Source organism: Cydia amplana, chromosome 17 (assembly GCF_948474715.1).
Source record: "Cydia amplana chromosome 17, ilCydAmpl1.1, whole genome shotgun sequence".
In the NCBI taxonomy this organism is placed as follows: Eukaryota; Metazoa; Arthropoda; class Insecta; order Lepidoptera; family Tortricidae; genus Cydia; species Cydia amplana.
The window spans coordinates 15,943,433-15,962,932 of record NC_086085.1 but is presented as its reverse complement, the minus strand read 5'-3'; the positions used below and the strand labels follow the sequence as shown (position 1 = coordinate 15,962,932).

General features: G+C 40.2%; 2 protein-coding genes across 7 annotated transcripts in view; both read left to right on the top strand.

Annotated features, from left to right (window-relative positions):
* LOC134655883 (viral IAP-associated factor homolog) overlaps nt 1-19,500 on the top strand; it is a 219,548-nt gene that overhangs the window by 51,583 nt on the left and 148,465 nt on the right. The gene's annotated exons all lie outside the window — the stretch shown is intronic.
* The window catches only part of LOC134655878 (RNA-binding protein Pasilla), a 91,530-nt gene that overhangs the window by 53,644 nt on the left and 18,386 nt on the right, over nt 1-19,500 (top strand). For all 6 annotated transcript variants that reach the window (XM_063511371.1, XM_063511370.1, XM_063511369.1 and 3 more), the window contains one exon: nt 11,985-12,139. In XM_063511371.1, coding sequence (XP_063367441.1) covers nt 11,985-12,139 — 155 coding nt within the window. The remainder of the gene's footprint in view (nt 1-11,984; nt 12,140-19,500) is intronic.

Below are 19,500 nucleotides of genomic sequence, written 5' to 3'. Positions count from 1 at the left end.
ACAACTCCGTCTAGTCTCGAAACTAATAATAACTGGGACTTTGACCTTATTTTATGTCATCTCTAATAATAAGTTTTTTAGTGCCGAATACGCTTAGAATTGTGATTTATCGCAATGTATTCACCGTCATAAGTCCGCCGTATATTCGCATCGCCTTCGTAGGCAAGCGTTACCCTCAACCATAAATTAGTAAAACTATTGCAATATATGATCTCCATTTACATCAAGTTCTTACAGATTTCAGAGTCTGAAATGCACATGTGAAACAAGAGTCCCTACGGCTGAACAAATGTTTTCGGCTTTAGAACAGATTTCCCTAAAACAAGGCCTCCCTTAGCTATGACAATAACCGAGATCTCATCATAAGTCCCCGAGCGTCAAAGTTTTATGAGAGGTGAGAAGGTGGGCAACCCGGCTATAAAGTGAAGCCAAGGAAACTATCACAATAAACCGGCTCGATGCAGAACTGATGATTCGATACAACCGGCCAATAGTTCAAGGCCGGCGACATATTAACGTGATGCGGTGGTTTCTAGGCTTTAAATAGCTCACATATGGCCTTTGCGAAGCATGGGGGCCTGGGGGGGTCGCCAAGATCGGAGTTGCGGCAGGATACGATATCTATCGCTTTCGCTTAATCGAGCTGTAGAGAAGGATTTATTGCGGTTCAGGGGGGCTATATGAACGTTTGAAGCCCGGTTAAGGAGATTTTCATTGCTCTTACTCTTGCAATATTCGAGCGATAGAGACGCAAGTGGGCGATCTTAGAACTTTGATGTTCCCAGTAGCCGCCTTGGCTTTGCGCTTAAGATGTTTAGCTTTGATCAGAAAATCTTTAGTAGAATGTTCTTCTGGTATTGCAACACTGCCACCTGCGTTAAATTAAGCACGTGTCCTGATTAGCTGCCTGCACAAAATAGTCCTGATACAAAAAATAGTTTTGATTGGCCATAGCCTTGCCTTACATTTGAGACGTCCATCAATGAAAAATGCCTATGAGTGCGATATTTAAAGCTTGTTAACTGACCAACCGACAAAAACGCTTCTGGCTCCCAAATATTCGTCTCGACGAACATTTCAAGCGTGCTGGGCAGCCTACGTTTTTGCGGGTTCCCTTTCCATATAAACTTTTTTACCACGTTTTTCTTTGCGCAGGAAATTAAAACGATTTTTCTTCATAAACCGCGCGATAAATCATTTTAGTCGGTAAATAAGTGCAATCTTTCAATCTCGCCCAAGGCCCCGATGGCGTGGAGGCGATTTGTTATGTCAATAAATTTTGCGCCATACAAGCTAGTCGAGTGTGCTATTGTATCACAAGGCAGTGTAAAACCACGGAACAAAATAGTACAGTAAATGCCCCAACTTAAGTACCCACGTGCCACGTCGCGATACTAGCTGTATAGGAAAGTAGATACGTAATGGCTCCTCTACAAGATGGGATGGGACTATGGGACGCACCCTTGGAGTGGTCGGCGTTGGCCCATCGTGTAGAGGAGCCATTACGTATGTTACGAACTCTCTCTCTCTCGAACTCTACTTACCCTAGACAGCTTAAAAACAAGCAACAACGGTTGCACTCCGGGAGTGCCGATAGAAGTGAAAACTCACCTCACTATGTTACCGACGCCCGGTAATACGATACATACGTTTAGCGGAGGTATTCTATTTATTTATTATATATTATTATCATTCTCAAATAAGATCACACTTTTTCATTGACATGTTTATTTACATGCCATGACACTGCCATGACAACGTCAAATTATTTGAACATAGGTAAAGAGTCTTGAAAACGAGTCCGCAGCATAAATGTCAAATAACATTGAGTTTCTCCTCCTCCTCCTCCTACCTACCTCCCTTCTCCTTCTCCCTTCTCTAAGGTCATGGAGCGTATAATTAACGCAAAGCTCCTGAGATACCTAGAAGAACACGATCTGATCAGCGACCGCCAGTATGGTTTTCGCCACGGTCGCTCGACTGGTGATCTTCTAGTGTATCTCACACACCGCTGGGCTTCGGCCATTGAGAGTCAAGGCGAAGCATTGGCAGTCAGCCTAGATATAGCGAAGGCGTTCGATCGGGTCTGGAATCGGGGTCTCCTGTCAAAGTTACCATGTTATGGATTGCCGGAGGGACTGTGCAAGTGGATCGCTAGCTTTTTGTCCGGCAGACGCATACGAGCTGTAGTTTTATTTAAATTATTTTATTCGCTGTACATTTAAATAACAAGTTTTTAAAACGATTATATCGTTTTTATTCGTTTAATTTTCTTTCTCAAAAACATTTTGATAAAATATTAATAATACTTCGGTACTTACTTAATTCGATTTGGCGATTTCGTAGAAAAAATGTGACGTCACACTAGGGGGGAGGGGTTTGCCAAATGTGACAAGGAGGGGGGAGGGGTCAAAAAACCTAGAAATTCGTGTGACGTAATTAATGGATGACCCCTCAATGACATGTTGTCTATCGACAACATTTAATGCTATGCGGACGACAGTACTGGGGATGCCTTTTACACAGGCCGTGCCAACATCCCTCGTTCTGTGGTGCTTGAGAGTCGTGAAAAGCTTGTGTCGGACATTGAGAACACTCTATCCAGAGTTTCGGTGTGGGGTCGGGACAATTTAGTCCGATTCAACCCCACCAAGACACAAGTTTGCGCGTTCACCGCTAAGAAAACTCCATTTACTGTGGTCCCACAGTTCCAAGGCACAGCCCTTACTATGTCAGGGAGTATTGGGATCCTTGGTGTCGACATCTCCAGTGACGTCCAATTCCGTAGCCACAATTCCGGAAGGTAAGGCTAAGCTGGCATCGAAAAAACTCGGTGTGCTCAATAAAGCGAGGCGATACTTTACTCCGGGGCAAAGACTGCTGCTTTTAAATCGCAACTATCGCAAGTCAGACCCCATATGGAGTACTGCTGTCACCTTTGGGCAGGAGCACCTGGATGCCAGCTTGGACCCTTCGACTCAATCCAAAGGCGCGCTGTACGAATCGTCGATGATCCCAAAATCACAAGCGGTATTGAACCTTTAAGTCTGAGGAGAGACCTTGCCTCCTTATGTGTGTTCTACCGCTTGTACAATGGGCTGTGCTCTGAAGAATAAAATTGTTTGACATGATGCCAACGGCAGCTTTCTATCACCGCACCGCTCGCCATCGGCAGGGTGTTCATCCACACACCCTAGAACCTAAATGGTCGCATACTGTGCGGTTTAAGAGGAATTTCCTCCCGCGGACGCTGCGGCTGTGGAATGAGCTCCCTTCCGAGGTTTTCCCGAGGGTCTACAGTATGGGGTTCTTCAAAAAAGGAGTGTACAGGTTTTTAAAAAGGTCGGCAACGCGCCTGTAACACCTCTGGAGTTGCAGGCGTCCATAGGCTACGGTGACTGCTTACAATCAGGCGGCCCGTATGCTTGTTTGCCACCGATGTGGTATAAAAAAAAAGTTTTTCTTTATTGATTTAAATGCCATTGGCCACCTTACGGGGCTTACGGTCACGTGATCACCTTACGCCCCTTACGGTCACGTGATCGCCTCACGCTGTCTCGAGTTTATCATTTTTTCCCCACTTGAAAAAGTGCCCAGCGCCGCTAAAGAAGTTTTCACTTCAAAAATTGATAAATTAGCGACAAAACACGTATTTTCTCCTACAAGCATCTCCAGATGAATGTAACTAATGAGCGAATTCATATGTCCACTCTGTCGCGACGCGAAACGAGCTGTTGCAACGTCGAATGAGCGGAGCACCATATTAGAATGTGTGGAGCAAGAGTGATGTCACCGTGGTATGTGAATCCGACGGTGTAAGTAAAGATACAGGTAGATAGAGCTAATGGGAAGAACGTGGGAAAAGTGGGCTTCGGTGCACAAGTGATGATCGATCGTTTTATAATAAGAAAGTGGTAAATAAGCCGAGTCGAGTGCAGGAATTGGTGGCCTACTGGGCGGAGCTACAGGATGCATCCGGGAATGAGTAATGACCTAAAAACGCGAACGACAAACGGGTGAAAATACAAAAAAATTGTTTTAAAAATCCGAGAACGGGGTTAGAACTGTTCTGTTATGAGGGGTGATCATAAGTTTGAGAAATCCTATCCTAAGGTACTTTTAATGGGGAGGGGTAAATAAACAAGTGCGAAAATGTTCTTCGTAAGCGGCCACAAAAGCATAAAAACGCTGTTAACTTTTTGGAATCACATTATACAGTTCCTTGGGGAAACCTCGACGTGGTGCTAATTATACACTACACAGCCAACGCGTTCACGGGAAGAAATATCTCAGAAATCTATTGCCAGTACTGAGAATCATTAGTTACAAACTTGTTTCATCGGAACAGCTGTGTTATGTAGCGACATCTGTTTATTTATTTATAGAAGCTTATTATTAAGTACTTATAAAGAATACAAATTTACTAGTAGGGGAATTGAGGATGGAATGGACGCTAAATCTTTGTGAGTATCACTGCGGATTGCTTTCGGCACGAACTCGCTGCGGCGCCCAAAACCTTATTACGCTAAAAGCCACGAGCGCTGAAAAATGTGCAGCGACAGCAGCAGTACATCTCATATTGAAAATTACAAAATATCTCACAACTGGCTTAGCACGTGGCCTTGACCTAAAAATAACAAAGCTTCGTCGTGACACCATGACATAGACAAGTAGACTTTTTCTCGAGGTAATTATGTCATCCAATCAGAAATAAATCTTATTAGCCATAGCGTAGAGTCGATTTAAATCTGCAACGGCAGGAAAAACTACAAGTGCTGTGCGTCGATGCTCGACAGTCACAACACTCACAACGTGACGCGGAGTTGACATGTGGCGTTAGAAATTAATGTGTTTTTCAGTTGAAGCGCGGATGAGGCATTTTTGAAACGTCCGTGGATTTCCACACGATTTCACTTTCCTCTCGATATACAAGTAGCTGTAGGTACAAATACTTTAAAACTAAAGTTGAATGATATGTTCCCGAAATTAAAGGACACTTTCGCAAATAAAACTAATTTCTGGTTACCTATGAACAATTTCAGTAGGAATACTCTCTCCTTAAGTCATAAAATAGCCTGTAGTTGCCCAGTTGTCCCCAAGACTAGCATGTCTTTGTTCTCTTTACCCATCAAGATACCAAAATGTGCGACATAAAATGGTTCAGTATTATTTTTCGAAAATAAGTAAGGAAAACCTAAATTTCTCTTTGCTCCTTCTTATTACGCTTAGATTTTTCGTAAAAGCCCGAAAATGCTTTTAATCTAGATTGTTTAGAATTGTAAATCATGGAAATTCGATAAAATAGAATTTTCTCTTTGGAAAACCCGACATTAACCTACTTTATTACGACTCAAGTGAGTTTAATAAATAATCCCCCTCGCCCGTTTTGTTTGTCTATCGCGCCATCAACAAGATTTATACATTTTACACACAAAGCCAATTCATCGGATAGATAGGAACAATAACGCTAAGTGGTCGGTTCACGCGAACTACTATAGCACCACGTTTATAATTGGATAATAGTTGGTAATCTCTGTACTCCGGCCTTGGACGACCTGCATGTTACTGTCATTATTGAACAACCTCTTCGCCTCAAGCTACACCGATATACGAAAGATCTTTAGATCCGTAACAACTATTCGTAATCAGAGGTCTTTCTTGTAATGGTTATAATGAATATCAACCAAGCTCAGCCGGCAAAATGGATGTGACACGCTGCACCTGCCCGTGCAACTCTTCCACACACCAACTCAACCTGGATGGGTATACTCACGACCAAACATTTGCCCCAACGTTGTCACAATGTGGCCATACTAAATCATAATTGTACAAATATTGGAATTTGACCAATTCCGTACCAGATTCTAATATAGTTTTTTGGCCCACTGTTCTAGTTTGCAATTGGACTAATACCAAGTGTTAATGACCGCGTTTCAAGCAAAAATGTGCCCTGAAATTATCGGTGGCAGGTTGTGTTATGGCCTGGCGGCGAGCAAGGTCAAGGAGTTGCTCAAGCGACCGGTCCGCTGCGACTCGTTGCATAATCTTCCGAAGACGCCTATACCTGTCATATGTTATTTCCCGTCTTTTAAGACCAGCAGGAAAGTTGAACGATTATACAAACCAGTGTTATGCGTGATATCAGAGATACTTTGTAGAAAGAAGACGTGGAAGTTATTCTAATCGCAAACCAGTCTACCTCTGAGGTAAACCGGTGTAACTGTGACCTTTAGCTCAATAGCAACTATACGTAATCGCAGGCGTACTTTTTGCTGGTTCCTCTGAGCGTACGACGCATCTGCTTTTAGAAAGCGTTTGGATTAAGGGCCAAGATTCCACCTATTTAAACGTGATTTGACGTTATGATAAATGATCACGCGTCCCTGCCATCTACAGGCCTTTATAAATGTTTCGAGATACCCGTAATTCCCGTCTACTCTTTATCTATCTTCCCATCAAGTATAACAATGGCGGAAACTGGTACATGAATATTTATATAAAACGTCTTAAAACTGTTGGGAAAGTAAGGAGACGAGTAACCCCGATTGACATTTTATGGACTGAACATAACATAAAGTCTATTTTTTAATTCGGTAGACTAAAATGACATTTCTTAGTATGAAATGACATTTTATGTTCATACTATGAACTGTCATTTCAGTCTATGGAATAAAAAAATAGATTTTAGAAAGTACTGAAGTGTTTAGTAACTAATAGATCACATTTAGATCTGACAGAGCATGGTCTCTAATAAAATAACCATTAACACATGCAAGATCGAGGCAAGATAACTAACAAGAAGTCAAGACATCAGGGGCATATCTGTACACTCTAAAAAAAAATTGGTTGACCCTATCAATATCTTGATAGTCGTAATCAAGCATCTTGATTCCATACGAGCCTAACAAGAACTTAGACACATCAAATAAGGTAATTCTGATTGCTATTACTATATCTATGTAACTGAACCAATTAAGATCTTGTTCAATATTTACACGAAAAATAATTATGCTAACTAATTGATCCTAGCAAGATCAACTAAGGGCTTGATAATTATTATCATGATAAGTTACTGTACCAACTAATACAAACAAGTCAGTTTAACTAAGATGTAGGTCAATATTAACATGAAGAATTACTGTATTAACTATTTGACCCAAATAAGTTCAACTAAGAACATGATTACATCGACTAATGCACCTTATTAGCCTGAACTAAGATATTGTTAAATTTGAATCTCAATTGTTTAATCATTTCAACTAAGATGTAAATCAATGTTAACATGAAGAATTACTGTATCAACTATTTGACCCTAATAAGTTCAACTAAGAACATGATTGCATCGACTTATGCATCTTATTAGCCAGAACTAAGAAATTGTTAAATTTGAATCTCAATTGTTTAATCAGTTCAACTACGAAGCTTGTCTAGTACAATATACCATTCTTCATCAATTGTACTAGTACAATAAAACACAACAACAAACAACAAGCTTCATAGTTGAACTGATTAAACAATTGAGATTCAAATTTAACAAAGTAAAGTTTTATGAAAAGGGGGTAAATGAATAAAACAAAAAAAATATATATAATAAGATGTTATTTATTCATCTAAACATTTAGAAAACTAAACGTTTTACATTTAAAAATCGAACTTTCTTTTACATATATGTATATTATAATTAACATTTAAAACGGGCTACAAATATAATGACCGTTTGGCGTACAACCGTCGATTTCCCCCTTATGGGTACCCGTTGGCGGCAGGCTCGGGGACGTCTGTCGCCTACACGAGGGTCCCTGGGATGGCCAATGCGCAAAAAATGGCGCACTCTTAGAGAAGTAAAGGGAAACAGTTCCTCCGAAGTCGAGTCCGCAGTTCGGACATCCGCTGGCGGGGTTTCGGAAGCATGGTCCCGATCGTTTCCCGTGCCTCGCCTTAAAGCCTTGAGGCGGCCAACAGGGGTTTTACTGGGTAGACCTGGGGTCTCATTAGTCCACAACAGGGATTCCCACATAACCATCCCGGCCCGTCCCCGCGCCTTTTATTCCCGTCGCCGCGATTAGCACTTGCTCCATGTTGCACATACACTATTATACATTAGGTACACAAAGCAAAGGTAACACGTTCACTGTTCCAGGCTTGCCGTGAAATAAAGGCACAAGTAAAGTTAGTAGTACAAAAATATATTTCGTTGACGCGCACTTGAATGACTAAGTAGTTGAATGTTGAACGTCGAGGCGGAGACTGACTCCCCACTCGCACGGTCACAGGCGCCGCAGGGGCGCGGGCGGGGAGGACCGCGGGTGCACCGGCGCCCCCCTACTTATCTCTTGATTGAACGGATTAACTGATTATTTAATTTAATTATGAAGAAAATCGATTTAACAAATAATTCTTAATAGAATGGAATATTAGTTTCGTAATTAATACAATAACTTGATCATAATGGGATTGAATGTTTTATCTTCGTTGTTCTAAATATTATATGTTTAGTTGATTAAAATACCAAGTCTTATGTAAATCAACAAAGAGAAAATAATCACATAAACTATTAAAATGTTCACAACTATTACCATATTTATCTGTTTTAATTAATTTGTTAAGGATTGAATCAACCTACGTTACATAATTATGCCAACAAGTTAATGATAGATGCAAAGTATACAATTGTTAGGATTAATAACATACCTACTTTATTAGTTCAATCACAGATACACTTATTGTTTTAAGTAATCAGGTTTCTTTGATTTATATAAGATCGTTATTATTATAATTAACTTAACGTCAACTAAGAGAAAACTGCTCTTAGTTGGTCTTCATTTTTAGGGTTCCGTAGCCAAATGGCAAAAAACGGAACCCTTATAGATTCGTCATGTCTGTCTGTCTGTCTGTCCGTCTGTCCGTCTGTCTGTCCGTCCGTATGTCACAGCCACTTTTCTCCGAAACTATAAGAACTATACTGTTGAAACTTGGTAAGTAGATGTATTCTGTGAACCGCATTAAGATTTTCATACAAAAATAGAAAAAAACAATAAATTTTTGGGGTTCCCCATACTTTGAACTGAAACTCAAAAAATTTTTTTGCATCAAACCCATACGTGTGGGGTATCTATGGATAGGTCTTCAAAAATGATATTGAGGTTTCTAATATCATTTTTTTCTAAACTGAATAGTTTGCGCGAGAGACACTTCCAAAGTGGTAAAATGTGTGTCCCCCCCCCTGTAACTTCTAAAATAAGAGAATGATAAAACTAAAAATAAGTAATGAAGTAATGAAATCATTCTGCAAACTACATCCCATAAAGGGACCTCCTAGCAAACGGTATTTAACTAATTGGCTTACTCAACTAGATTACCACGACACTGAACTCCTCCTAAACGTGTTAAAATAATTAATTAAATATTTACAATACTTACATAGATATACATTTTATAATAATAACATTGAAATAATACTCCCTTATCATAAATATTATAGTATGCATTTTTACACACTAACACACACACACACACACACACACACACACACACACACACACACACACACACACACACACACTCACACACACAGTGTAACTCTCTGTACAATTTGTACCTACCAATATATAGATTAAGAAACTAGTATAAGTAACGAAACTGTGTCCTGTAACACAGGGTTTCCTAGACCAGGACACAGGGACGTGATTTACTGTATGTCTAAATTTATACAATAAACTTTTTTCATTTTTTTTCATTTTCAAAAAAATATATGATGTACATTACCATGTAAACTTCCACCGAAAATTGGTTTGAACGAGATCTAGTAAGTAGTTTTTTTTTATACGTCATAAATCGCCTAAATACGGAACCCTTCATGGGCGAGTCCGACTCGCACTTGGCCGCTTTTTAGAGTGTATTTAAAAATGTTTTGCAATAACAACACCAAGGTATATTCTTGACCGGTACTGTGTTACGCACTGCACTTAGAAATTGACTTATTTTGTGTAGGTGTAAAAGTCTTATTATGACAAATTTGTTACATACCTCCCACAATGTATTTCAAACAACAACATCTTTAGGGTACAATAATCTAGGTAATTCCGCGCTTTATCAGCCCCTCCTCTCCTCAAACTTCCTTTGTCTAAAATCCGAAAATAAACAAGGGTTGGAAACGGAAAGCCCTCTCAAGAATCTGATAATAAAGCCAAAAAAACATCCCCCTACAGAAGTTCCGGTATCTAGATAACATTTCCGCACGTGAATCAAATAACAAAATAACAAGCGTGACAGCGGTCTATTCCGATTCCACGCGACTCTATCCTTTTCATTCAAAGAGATGTGAGAAAGTCGAAAGTAAAGTTTCACAAGAAGTATAACCCTCTTTCCACAACAGGACTTAGCTAACAAGGAAATCCAAGTCGCTTCTGTCTGACCTTTAGTTGGTGGACGCCGCGTGCGATCTCCGAACCAGGGATGTTGCGAACATCCGCATCCGCAACCGCGGAACTGCCGCATTAATTTCAACATCCGCATCTGCATCCGCATCCGCATAAAATCGATGCGGAGCTTATGCGGATGCGGATGTCTCACAAGTCGGGACAGGAACGTCTTAGCGGCGGCGTAAGTGCTAGGTAATTTCGTCATTACCTAGGTATAACGAAATCGTCTAGATCCAGTAAAGTCGGCCAAGTTACTGTTTATTAAATATAACGCACCTATATTCTTGCTCAAATACTAAACGTTTCATTTTTTTTTTTATAAAAAATACTAAAAGTGTAATATGTGACGTTTTCTAAGTACCTAATCTTGACATCCGCATCCGCGGATGTGAGCCTTTAAATATCCGCATCCGCAGCCGCGGATGTCAAAAAATCTGCATCCGCAACATCCCTGCTCCGAACCGATCAATAGCACCATTTATGAAAATATGAATGACAAATGTGCCGCAATCTGCTAAAGAATCGGGGAGCCGCCTAAATATTTATGGCCCTTTATAACGCGAAATTACACCGAAACGCGGAACGATATACTTTCAACACAATACAGAACGTCCTTTGTCTCTGTATCAGATAGGGTTTATGTTAATCTCGATTAATACCATGCAGAACGTAACGTATGGCCATCTATTTATCCCCATTGCCGGAAACTTATCTAAATAATATATATGGATTTGGGTCATTTCGAGTATGACTTTGGAGTTTAAAGTAAGGTAACATTTAGTTTAATAGGCAAGTCATTTACATTCTCAAAAACTTACAACAATTTAATACCAATTTTAGTGGCATTTGTTTATAGGTTAGGTACCTATAAATTAATGCCTATAAATCTTCAAAATCTGTGCTCTGAGGTCAAAAATGTGAGACAGAAGTTAGATCTTGTAGTGGTTAATAATGGTAATTCGCAATGTTTTTCTTTTCACAACATACGTAACACAGTAACTAAGCGTATACTGCGTGATTTGTGTAAGGAATTAACGCGCTCCGCTGAAATTGTTGTGTCAGAGTTTAGTTTGAGTTTCCAAATCATTCGCCTCTTATTGCTTTAGCTCGGAAGTTCGCGGGTCTATTGAGTAGGGCGAGCAATTATGCCAAATATTTGAAGCGTCTTTCATAACTAGATTCCTTAGAAAGCTTGTCTAGTTTAAATTTAATCACTTATCATGACACCAAGAAATTTTGAACGGCTATTATACTAGACCGAGATCAGCGGTTCTATTTGGGTCACACGCAGAATTAGGTTCTAATTTGTCTATCCTGCTTCTGGAAGTTCCACTTATTACGTGGAGGTTGATAGACGACTTTATCATTTAGATTCTAGACTTTTGATAGATATGAAATCGGATTTAAACAAGCTGCAGATAAAATATATCGACCACGGTTCAATATCATTTAAACGACTTCAGTCACGTGATGTTTCATGTATTTTGTACGCTACCATAAACATTATCATAGTAAATAGGTGAGTTTATATCAACCATAACTCATGAACAACGTTATCCACAGGTACGACGGAAAGGGCGTGCCTGATCACCGGCTCCGTCGAGGGCATCATGGTGGTGCTCGACTTCATCATGGAGAAGATCAAGGAGAAACCCGAGCTGGTCAAGCCCTTCCCCGAGGGAGTAGACACCAAGATGCCCCAGGACAGAGATAAACAGGTAAATACCTTATCCTATACAGAATACAGACCATTTTCGTATCTCATCGTGGTTTTCCTGGTTCAAGGATTCGGGAAGGGCAACGACACCAAAAGGAATAAAATAAAAATATTATAAAAGCAACTTTATCTCTAAATGAATGAAGACTGTTTTCGATCGCGAGCATCTAAAAATCACGGGTGAAAAGGGAATACAGTGATTATGTCCCCCGGTTGAGTGCAGAACGCAATAAAACGATTAATGTGTATTGAATTTAGATATCGTTGTCTGAAACAAGGATTCTTTATTGCAGATTACATGTACTTTTACGATATTGTTTTGAATATATTTCAAACTCGTCCGTAGGTATATGCAGCGGCGTAATTATGCTAAGTCCCGAGACCTACACAGGTTACGTGTGCAGAATAAATTACCAAGCTCGGCATAGTCACCTGTGTGTACATTATACAGTGTATTAAAAGTCTCTAGGTACCTACTCATTCATTTCCTTTACGCGTGAAGGTCGTTCATTTGATGTTTTTTTTAAACTTTACAGTTTTACGAAAGACCCCTCAAACCCGGATACAGATTCGGTTAATTTCTTCCTAATTTGTATTGCAAACTCCATCAGTGTCCTAAGAGTTTCCGCTGTCATTATTTTTGACCCGATAAGTACTCTCTCATCGGAGATGTACAACTTATTTTGTTCTAACACAAGATTTAATCAAAATAATTCGCGTATATGTACAGTCACCTGCAATAATATGTTACACAACGACGGCCGTAAAAATCTGACACGATCTTATTTGAAGAGCCATAATAGCGTGTAACATATTTTTGCGGCCTTCGAAGAGTAATATATTACTGCAGGTGACTGTAGGTACACCGGCACCCGACGATTGTACATAATACTTATTACTTACCTATAATTATGGTGTATACTGACTGACTGGAATGAGTCCTGATACCGTAGGTATACAAAAACAATCCAATGCAGTAGCCGCAAAGCGCAACTTACGCCATAAAAGATAATATACACTTCTGTTTTCTCTGCAATTTAAGAATATGATTATGCGTTGGCCAACTGCTGTTAGCGTATAGCTTTATTTAGTTTGTATTTCCCGGACATATTGTAGAATTATACGCGGCTGTAAAGAAATGGCGCCGTATTTAGGGGACTATCCCCATTCCGTACTATTGAGTCCGGTAAGTGAGTCGACGGCACAAACATATATCTGAAATAATCTGAATAAATGCCGTACAGGTCGCAGTTTGTATGAAAAATAAGCGGAAGTCGAAAGAAGACATTTTTGAAATATCTAGACGTTCCTAAACTATTCATATATGCAATGACGAATAAGAAGACAAATAGGGAAGCCCATTTGAATCGAGTTAAAAAATAACCAACTTCAGAAAAACAGTCAAAAGTCTGTTTGTACCGAATTTCCATACAATATGACATGACCCATTTCCATTGCTTTTAGCGCGACTATTAGCACGGGATTGGACCCTTTGCGTTGCATAATACGGGAATATTCCAATGTACCTATAGAGCGTGATGCAGACTCAGTGGCGTCAAACCGCGGTCCGAGGTCTAGGCGCATTTGCTCTACTTATCTTTGCCTGTTCGGGTCCATCCTGCCTAACGATCGGCATGCCTGTCCGCCCCCCGGGATTACTCGTAGATTTATATCCTTTGCCGACCCATTAACACCAATAGGACATACGTGAAGCTGATGCTACTTAACTACCTCGAAATGTCACAGCAGAGTGGAGATCTATAAGGGTGAGAGGGCGTCCACCTAAACCGGTCGCTAAATCGAAGTATGGAGGTTGCCAGTTGCCAGGCACCATATAAAACATTACCGACGAAAATCAGCGAAGTCGTACGACTATCTTATTGTTGGGGAGCCTTATATACGGCTACAGTATACCTATTGGGGTCTTTTGTGCCATTCCCCCTTACCGCATCGTCAGCATCTAACCTACACGCGTCATTAATTTCCTCTTACTCTTGGTTAGAATTTTCTTCAAACTACTGTATATTCCTAACAAAGAAGGTGCCCATTTTTGCTAAGCTACATGTACAGTCGCCATCATATCGGAGCAGCCGAGGTACTCAATAATATCTGAACAAGCACTCTAGCGACTTGACAATAAAGACGTGGTTTAGATATTTGTGAGGACCTCGGCCGCTCCGATATATCTGAAGGCAACTGTACAATCGAGTTTATTCATTTATTTATGCAAGGAACTCCAACAGCTATAAACGATACATTAAACTTTTAAATTTGGAGTAGGTACAGAACAGAGCCAATTACAGGCACTTACAGAATCTATCTTTGAAATGTAAGAAATCTATGTCGCGACCTTCCTTGTCATCTTATTGTAGAAAAATGCTGATCTAATATCTAGTAATATTATATTAATTGTTAATCGCTGACTGTTCAGTTCACATTGCTAGCGATAGATTTCTTGTCTACTTGTTTCTCATTAACACTTTAAATGAAAATTTCTACAGAAGGTGGTGACTCAGTTTCATTGCTTTTGAGTAGTTGCGTAGTCGGCGATGTCTATAAGCGATGGAACAGCATCCCTGGATTTCTTAGGAAAGCTGACGACCGGCATAGTAATGCCGGGCTGATGGAATCTAAATAAAACCTATTTGGAGGCCCGAGTCGGGTCCAGGAGTGCGTGATTCGAAGAAACCTGGATTGTATTTCACAGAGAATACTGCAGCAAACTATAAATACTGAATCTCTAGTAAATCTCTCGACTTATTCTTCTAGTATTGTGAGAAGAACTATGCGGAAGCATACTACCATCGTTCACACTTGTAAACCTTATTGCTCTTTGCGGTGTGTGCTATAATTCAGCAGGCAGAGTGTGCAAAATTATTTGTCCAACCTTGTTTAAAGAGACGTTGTAAAGAGAGCAAACCCGTGTGCACTGTGCAGATAATTTTGAACACGTCTAACAACATTTGCTACTCACTTAATGCCGGTCAAATGGAAGCTAAATAGAACCTATTTGTAGGCCCGTGGGACTAGTGATAGTGAGTAAGTAAGCCGATGTCGACCAAATTGGTTTTTTAGGGTTTCATTGTAAATCGAAGTGCGGAATCCTATTACGATTAGGCGCTTTAGCGGACGCTCCATACATCGCTAATAGGATGGGTTTGATTTAGGAGCCAACTGGTCCCAAGTCCCTGTTTAATGGCATAATGTTTGTGAGGGTACTATCTATAAGCAACACTTAACTGAGGGCCTAGCCGAGATCCCAATCGATTGCGACGTAGCAAACGAAATGGTAATGTCTCTATCACTGTTCCATATAAGTGCGACAGAGAGACATTAGCGTTTCGTTCGCTTCGCGATTGACATCTTGCTTAGGCCCCCTGACCATCAGTGGATCTTGTGTCGTTGCATTAAGGTTTACTATAAGTTAACGCGTGGCTGACGTTCATACAAAAGACGACGTTAATAATAATAACTCTATGGTCTCGTTTTACACGGAACAACACGAATTGTGAACTCAGTTGATCTCGATGTATCTCCAAAATAGACTTACTTATTATTACTCCCATTAGGCCTGTTGGTTTAACCACAAAACTGGACCCAATTAGTACAGTAATTAGACTAATTAAAACCTCTAATGTATAATTTGGTCGTTAACTTAATTTCTAAGCCGAGGCATTAAGTAGCAAATTACACGCCTAGGGCGCTAAAATAAAGAATGCTTAGTTCACGGGAGTGCGATAAACATGCGACCTCAAGCTTTTCTTTATTGCCGCCCGCTGTTTACATTGCTTACTACTATTTCACGCCACCTTGCTGAATCCTGGGTTTTCTGCATACTTAGCTTTCACACTATTTTTCTCGAGCATGCATGCTTAAAAACGAGAGACTCCGGCAAAGGATTTTTCTACAAAATTGCTGGCATAGATTGCCAGAGCTACGTAGACGGCGCCTTATACTATAAAAAAAATTTGGGGTGGTTGTGTGTTAAGATATGTTTTCATACTTTTTATGTAAATTTCCATAGTTTTTGGCAAACTTTATATATCTACCTCGGCAACAGGGATTGTCTGCCTTGTATTAGTAAACGGTCTTGCTTGCGCTTGCCTAGCTATTTACATTAAATCACACATCATACTCTCGGTTTGCAATGGCAATAGATTTTCCAGCATTTCTAGTATACTGTTCTAGCCAGGGTGACAAACTATTACGTTATGCATACAAATGATCAGCCTGATCGAAACGCAGAATATAAATTGAGCTTAATTATCCCTAACGATTACAGTCTGGATGATATTACGAGTAACATTCGATATCGTGACAGTATATTTCATAATGCCAATCGTACCAATTACGTCCGACAAACACCTAGTGGTCGTTGTAAAAATAAAATGATAATTGCTGGCCTGACTGCGTTCTCATTGCCTGCGAGTCGAATTCTCGAGTTAACCAATGTAATGTGATCTCCAAATCCGTAACTACTATGTTTTAGAGCAGAGGAGCAGGATTATTGCATTGCGGCCACGTCTATCGCATCAATCGCATGCATCCGGATAGGTGGGCTAACATAGCCACCAAGTGGATGCCGACGAAGAAGCGTGGGCGGGGCAGGCCCAGGCAGAGATGGCGGGACGACTTTGACGCCTTCCTTAACAACTGGCCGGAAGAAGCGCTGAATCGGGAGTCGTGGAGAACCAGGGGAGAGGTTTTGCCCAGCAGTGGGACACACAAATAGGCTAAGAAAAAGTATATATTCGAGCCATAGAGAGGCAGATAAACGAAATTTCTATTTTCAATGTATCCCTAGGACATGCTACCAGGTTATCATTGCATCATCGTTTGGTACATGTGAAACCCAAGACCGTCCAGGCTATCAGTGCTTCTGCTAGGCAGTCCTATGATCTAGAAACCCATAACTTAGTGATTACTCTGTTCTTAAGGTACTGGTGGATTGAGTACACTACGATTGCGCTGATACACTGAACAGAGATAGAAAGATAATATCGGAGAGTACTTTTATACCGGTTCCTCTGAGCCTTCCACTCGCCCTTGTTACGCCGCGAATGGAACGACACCATTGGTGTTATCAGACATGCGCGATAACACATTGATTTTCAAATCTCCCCCCAACGCTGATCGGTTTAGAGCTGAAATTCAGTTGGACCTGGATTGAAATAGGGGCGTTCAAGCGTATCATTGTTACGAGAATGCTGTTTGGATTGATAAAAATGTTGAATGAAATTAAACGAATGCGTCTGCACTGTGTAAATGTGTCATCATATTATAGGGTTTCATATTGCCGGCTTTGAAGCGTTGGTAAAAATAATTAGCTCATTTAGGTACCAGGATCCATAAAAACTTTTAATGAACTCTAATACTAAGCTCAGAAAACGTAAACTCTGCGATGCTAATTCATTTTGTCCCTTATATTATGTGCAGAGTGCGTGGCGATTTAGCAAAAATGTAAACTTGTGGGCCCAGCCAGGCAAGACAAGTAGACGATACGCAAGCTGAAAAAATTGTCTATATCAGAAGTAAATTTGAAGTGTTTCATTGTTATTTTTGTAATATGTAGGTGGGTATAGCGTTTCCGGTATGGTTTTTGTAGGGACCTAAGTTTTATTCTAAATTGTTATCCTTCCAAGAATAAAAGAAAAGCAAATTAGAACCCAATTCTGCGAATGACCCAACAACTTGAACAAAGAACGTTAAGTTACATTTCAGAAGGCCTATTTTAGTTGCGGCTTTTCTTCCATTCAAATCACATTTCCCCAAGCGCTTTATTGACTAAAATTGTAAATTCGCTCGGTCCCTGCAAATTACTGTGTTTCGGAAGAATTGGGGTAGGGGACGATTCAAAAAGCTTACCAGTAGGTGAAGTAATGTAAATCAGACGCAGAATTAAATTTAGTTTACACGAATAAGGGTCAAAGTATAATAGGAATTAGCTCTGACAAGTATGAAGCGTTTTGCGATTTTTTTGTTTAACTTCGGGTGTGTCGATGTGATTATATGATTGATTATAAAACTAGTTACAGAAGAATACAATAGTTATCTCGCTTGCTTGCCGGGCATTCGCTTCAGACAAACCTACATATATGTGACTTCGAGTTTTGTTTGCCCAGCGTTGAAATCTGCTTGAAAAGACTGAAAATTCCAATCAGTTACCTAATACAATTTTGCTCTATTTGGTAGCTGTTTCCCGCCCTTTAAACAACACAAGCAGAACCGTGAGGTCTAGGCTAGGTTGTACAACAGTTGTTAGCGTAGAGGTATCTGAAGTATGTGAATAAATACCTACCTATATGTATAACATCCCAGAATCGTGCGATTCGCTACCGCTTAGCACACGATTGTTATTCTGCGCATATGCCTGGATTATGAAGCCGCTCGACAGCGCTATATCGAATATTGATTAAAAACACAATGGCTTTTCGCAGCGTTTTAACCAAATTTCCTCTCACAACACTTTGCCATTTCGGTCTGTGTACCTGACGGAAATATTTTAAGGGTGCCTCCTACGCGTCTCTCGGGCTGATGTTATTGTACCTATATTACGTCTCTAGGGATCCCAGTGACGTAGGTCGTCCGATAGAAAGAAACTCATTTCCCGCTTCGAGATCTATTCATTCATTCATTGCTATTTCGAACTTATCAATGGTTTTTTGTGATTCCTGAATTGGCCGATGGTATCTTAAGAACTTAGATACTTCAGAACCATCTAAGATTGGACACGAGTAGGCATTAGTTATATTGTCCAGAAAATAAAATTTTGTGCAGATCATTTTGAACGTGTTATTAGCTAACTCCAACAAAATCCGTAAGAGACATCATTTAAGGTTAAGTTAAAATATTTAAACATCCCCAGGCTATGTTTTGTAATCGACTTATTAGAACTGAATGTAAACGTAATTGAGATTAAACTAGGACTTGTCAAATGAGGCACATGCATATGTATGTCAGCCACTGGACTAGGACCGTGCTAATACAGCCAAGTGAATATGTAATAGGTGATCGCCTCGACAGTAGTAACTGATTACGGCAAGCATGGTAATCTACACGTGCCAATTCACGCACCCTTAACAGCTGATTGTGTACCGCGCATTACTATGTAGATTCCTGTGATCCTCGCTCCTCAGCTCTATATAACATGAAGCAGCTCATTAGTAAGCGCTGTCACACAAAGACATAGCCTGATACGGGATACAAGGCGAATACGACCTTATTTTGCTGCGTGCATAGTCGTATTTCCAAAGGAGAAGCACGTCTCTTATGTCGTTACGGACTGTGGGCTAGCAAGGCTATCGTACCGTACTCGAATAAAGACGCAATTTAAAAAGGGAAGTATGTCGCTTACGTCTTTAT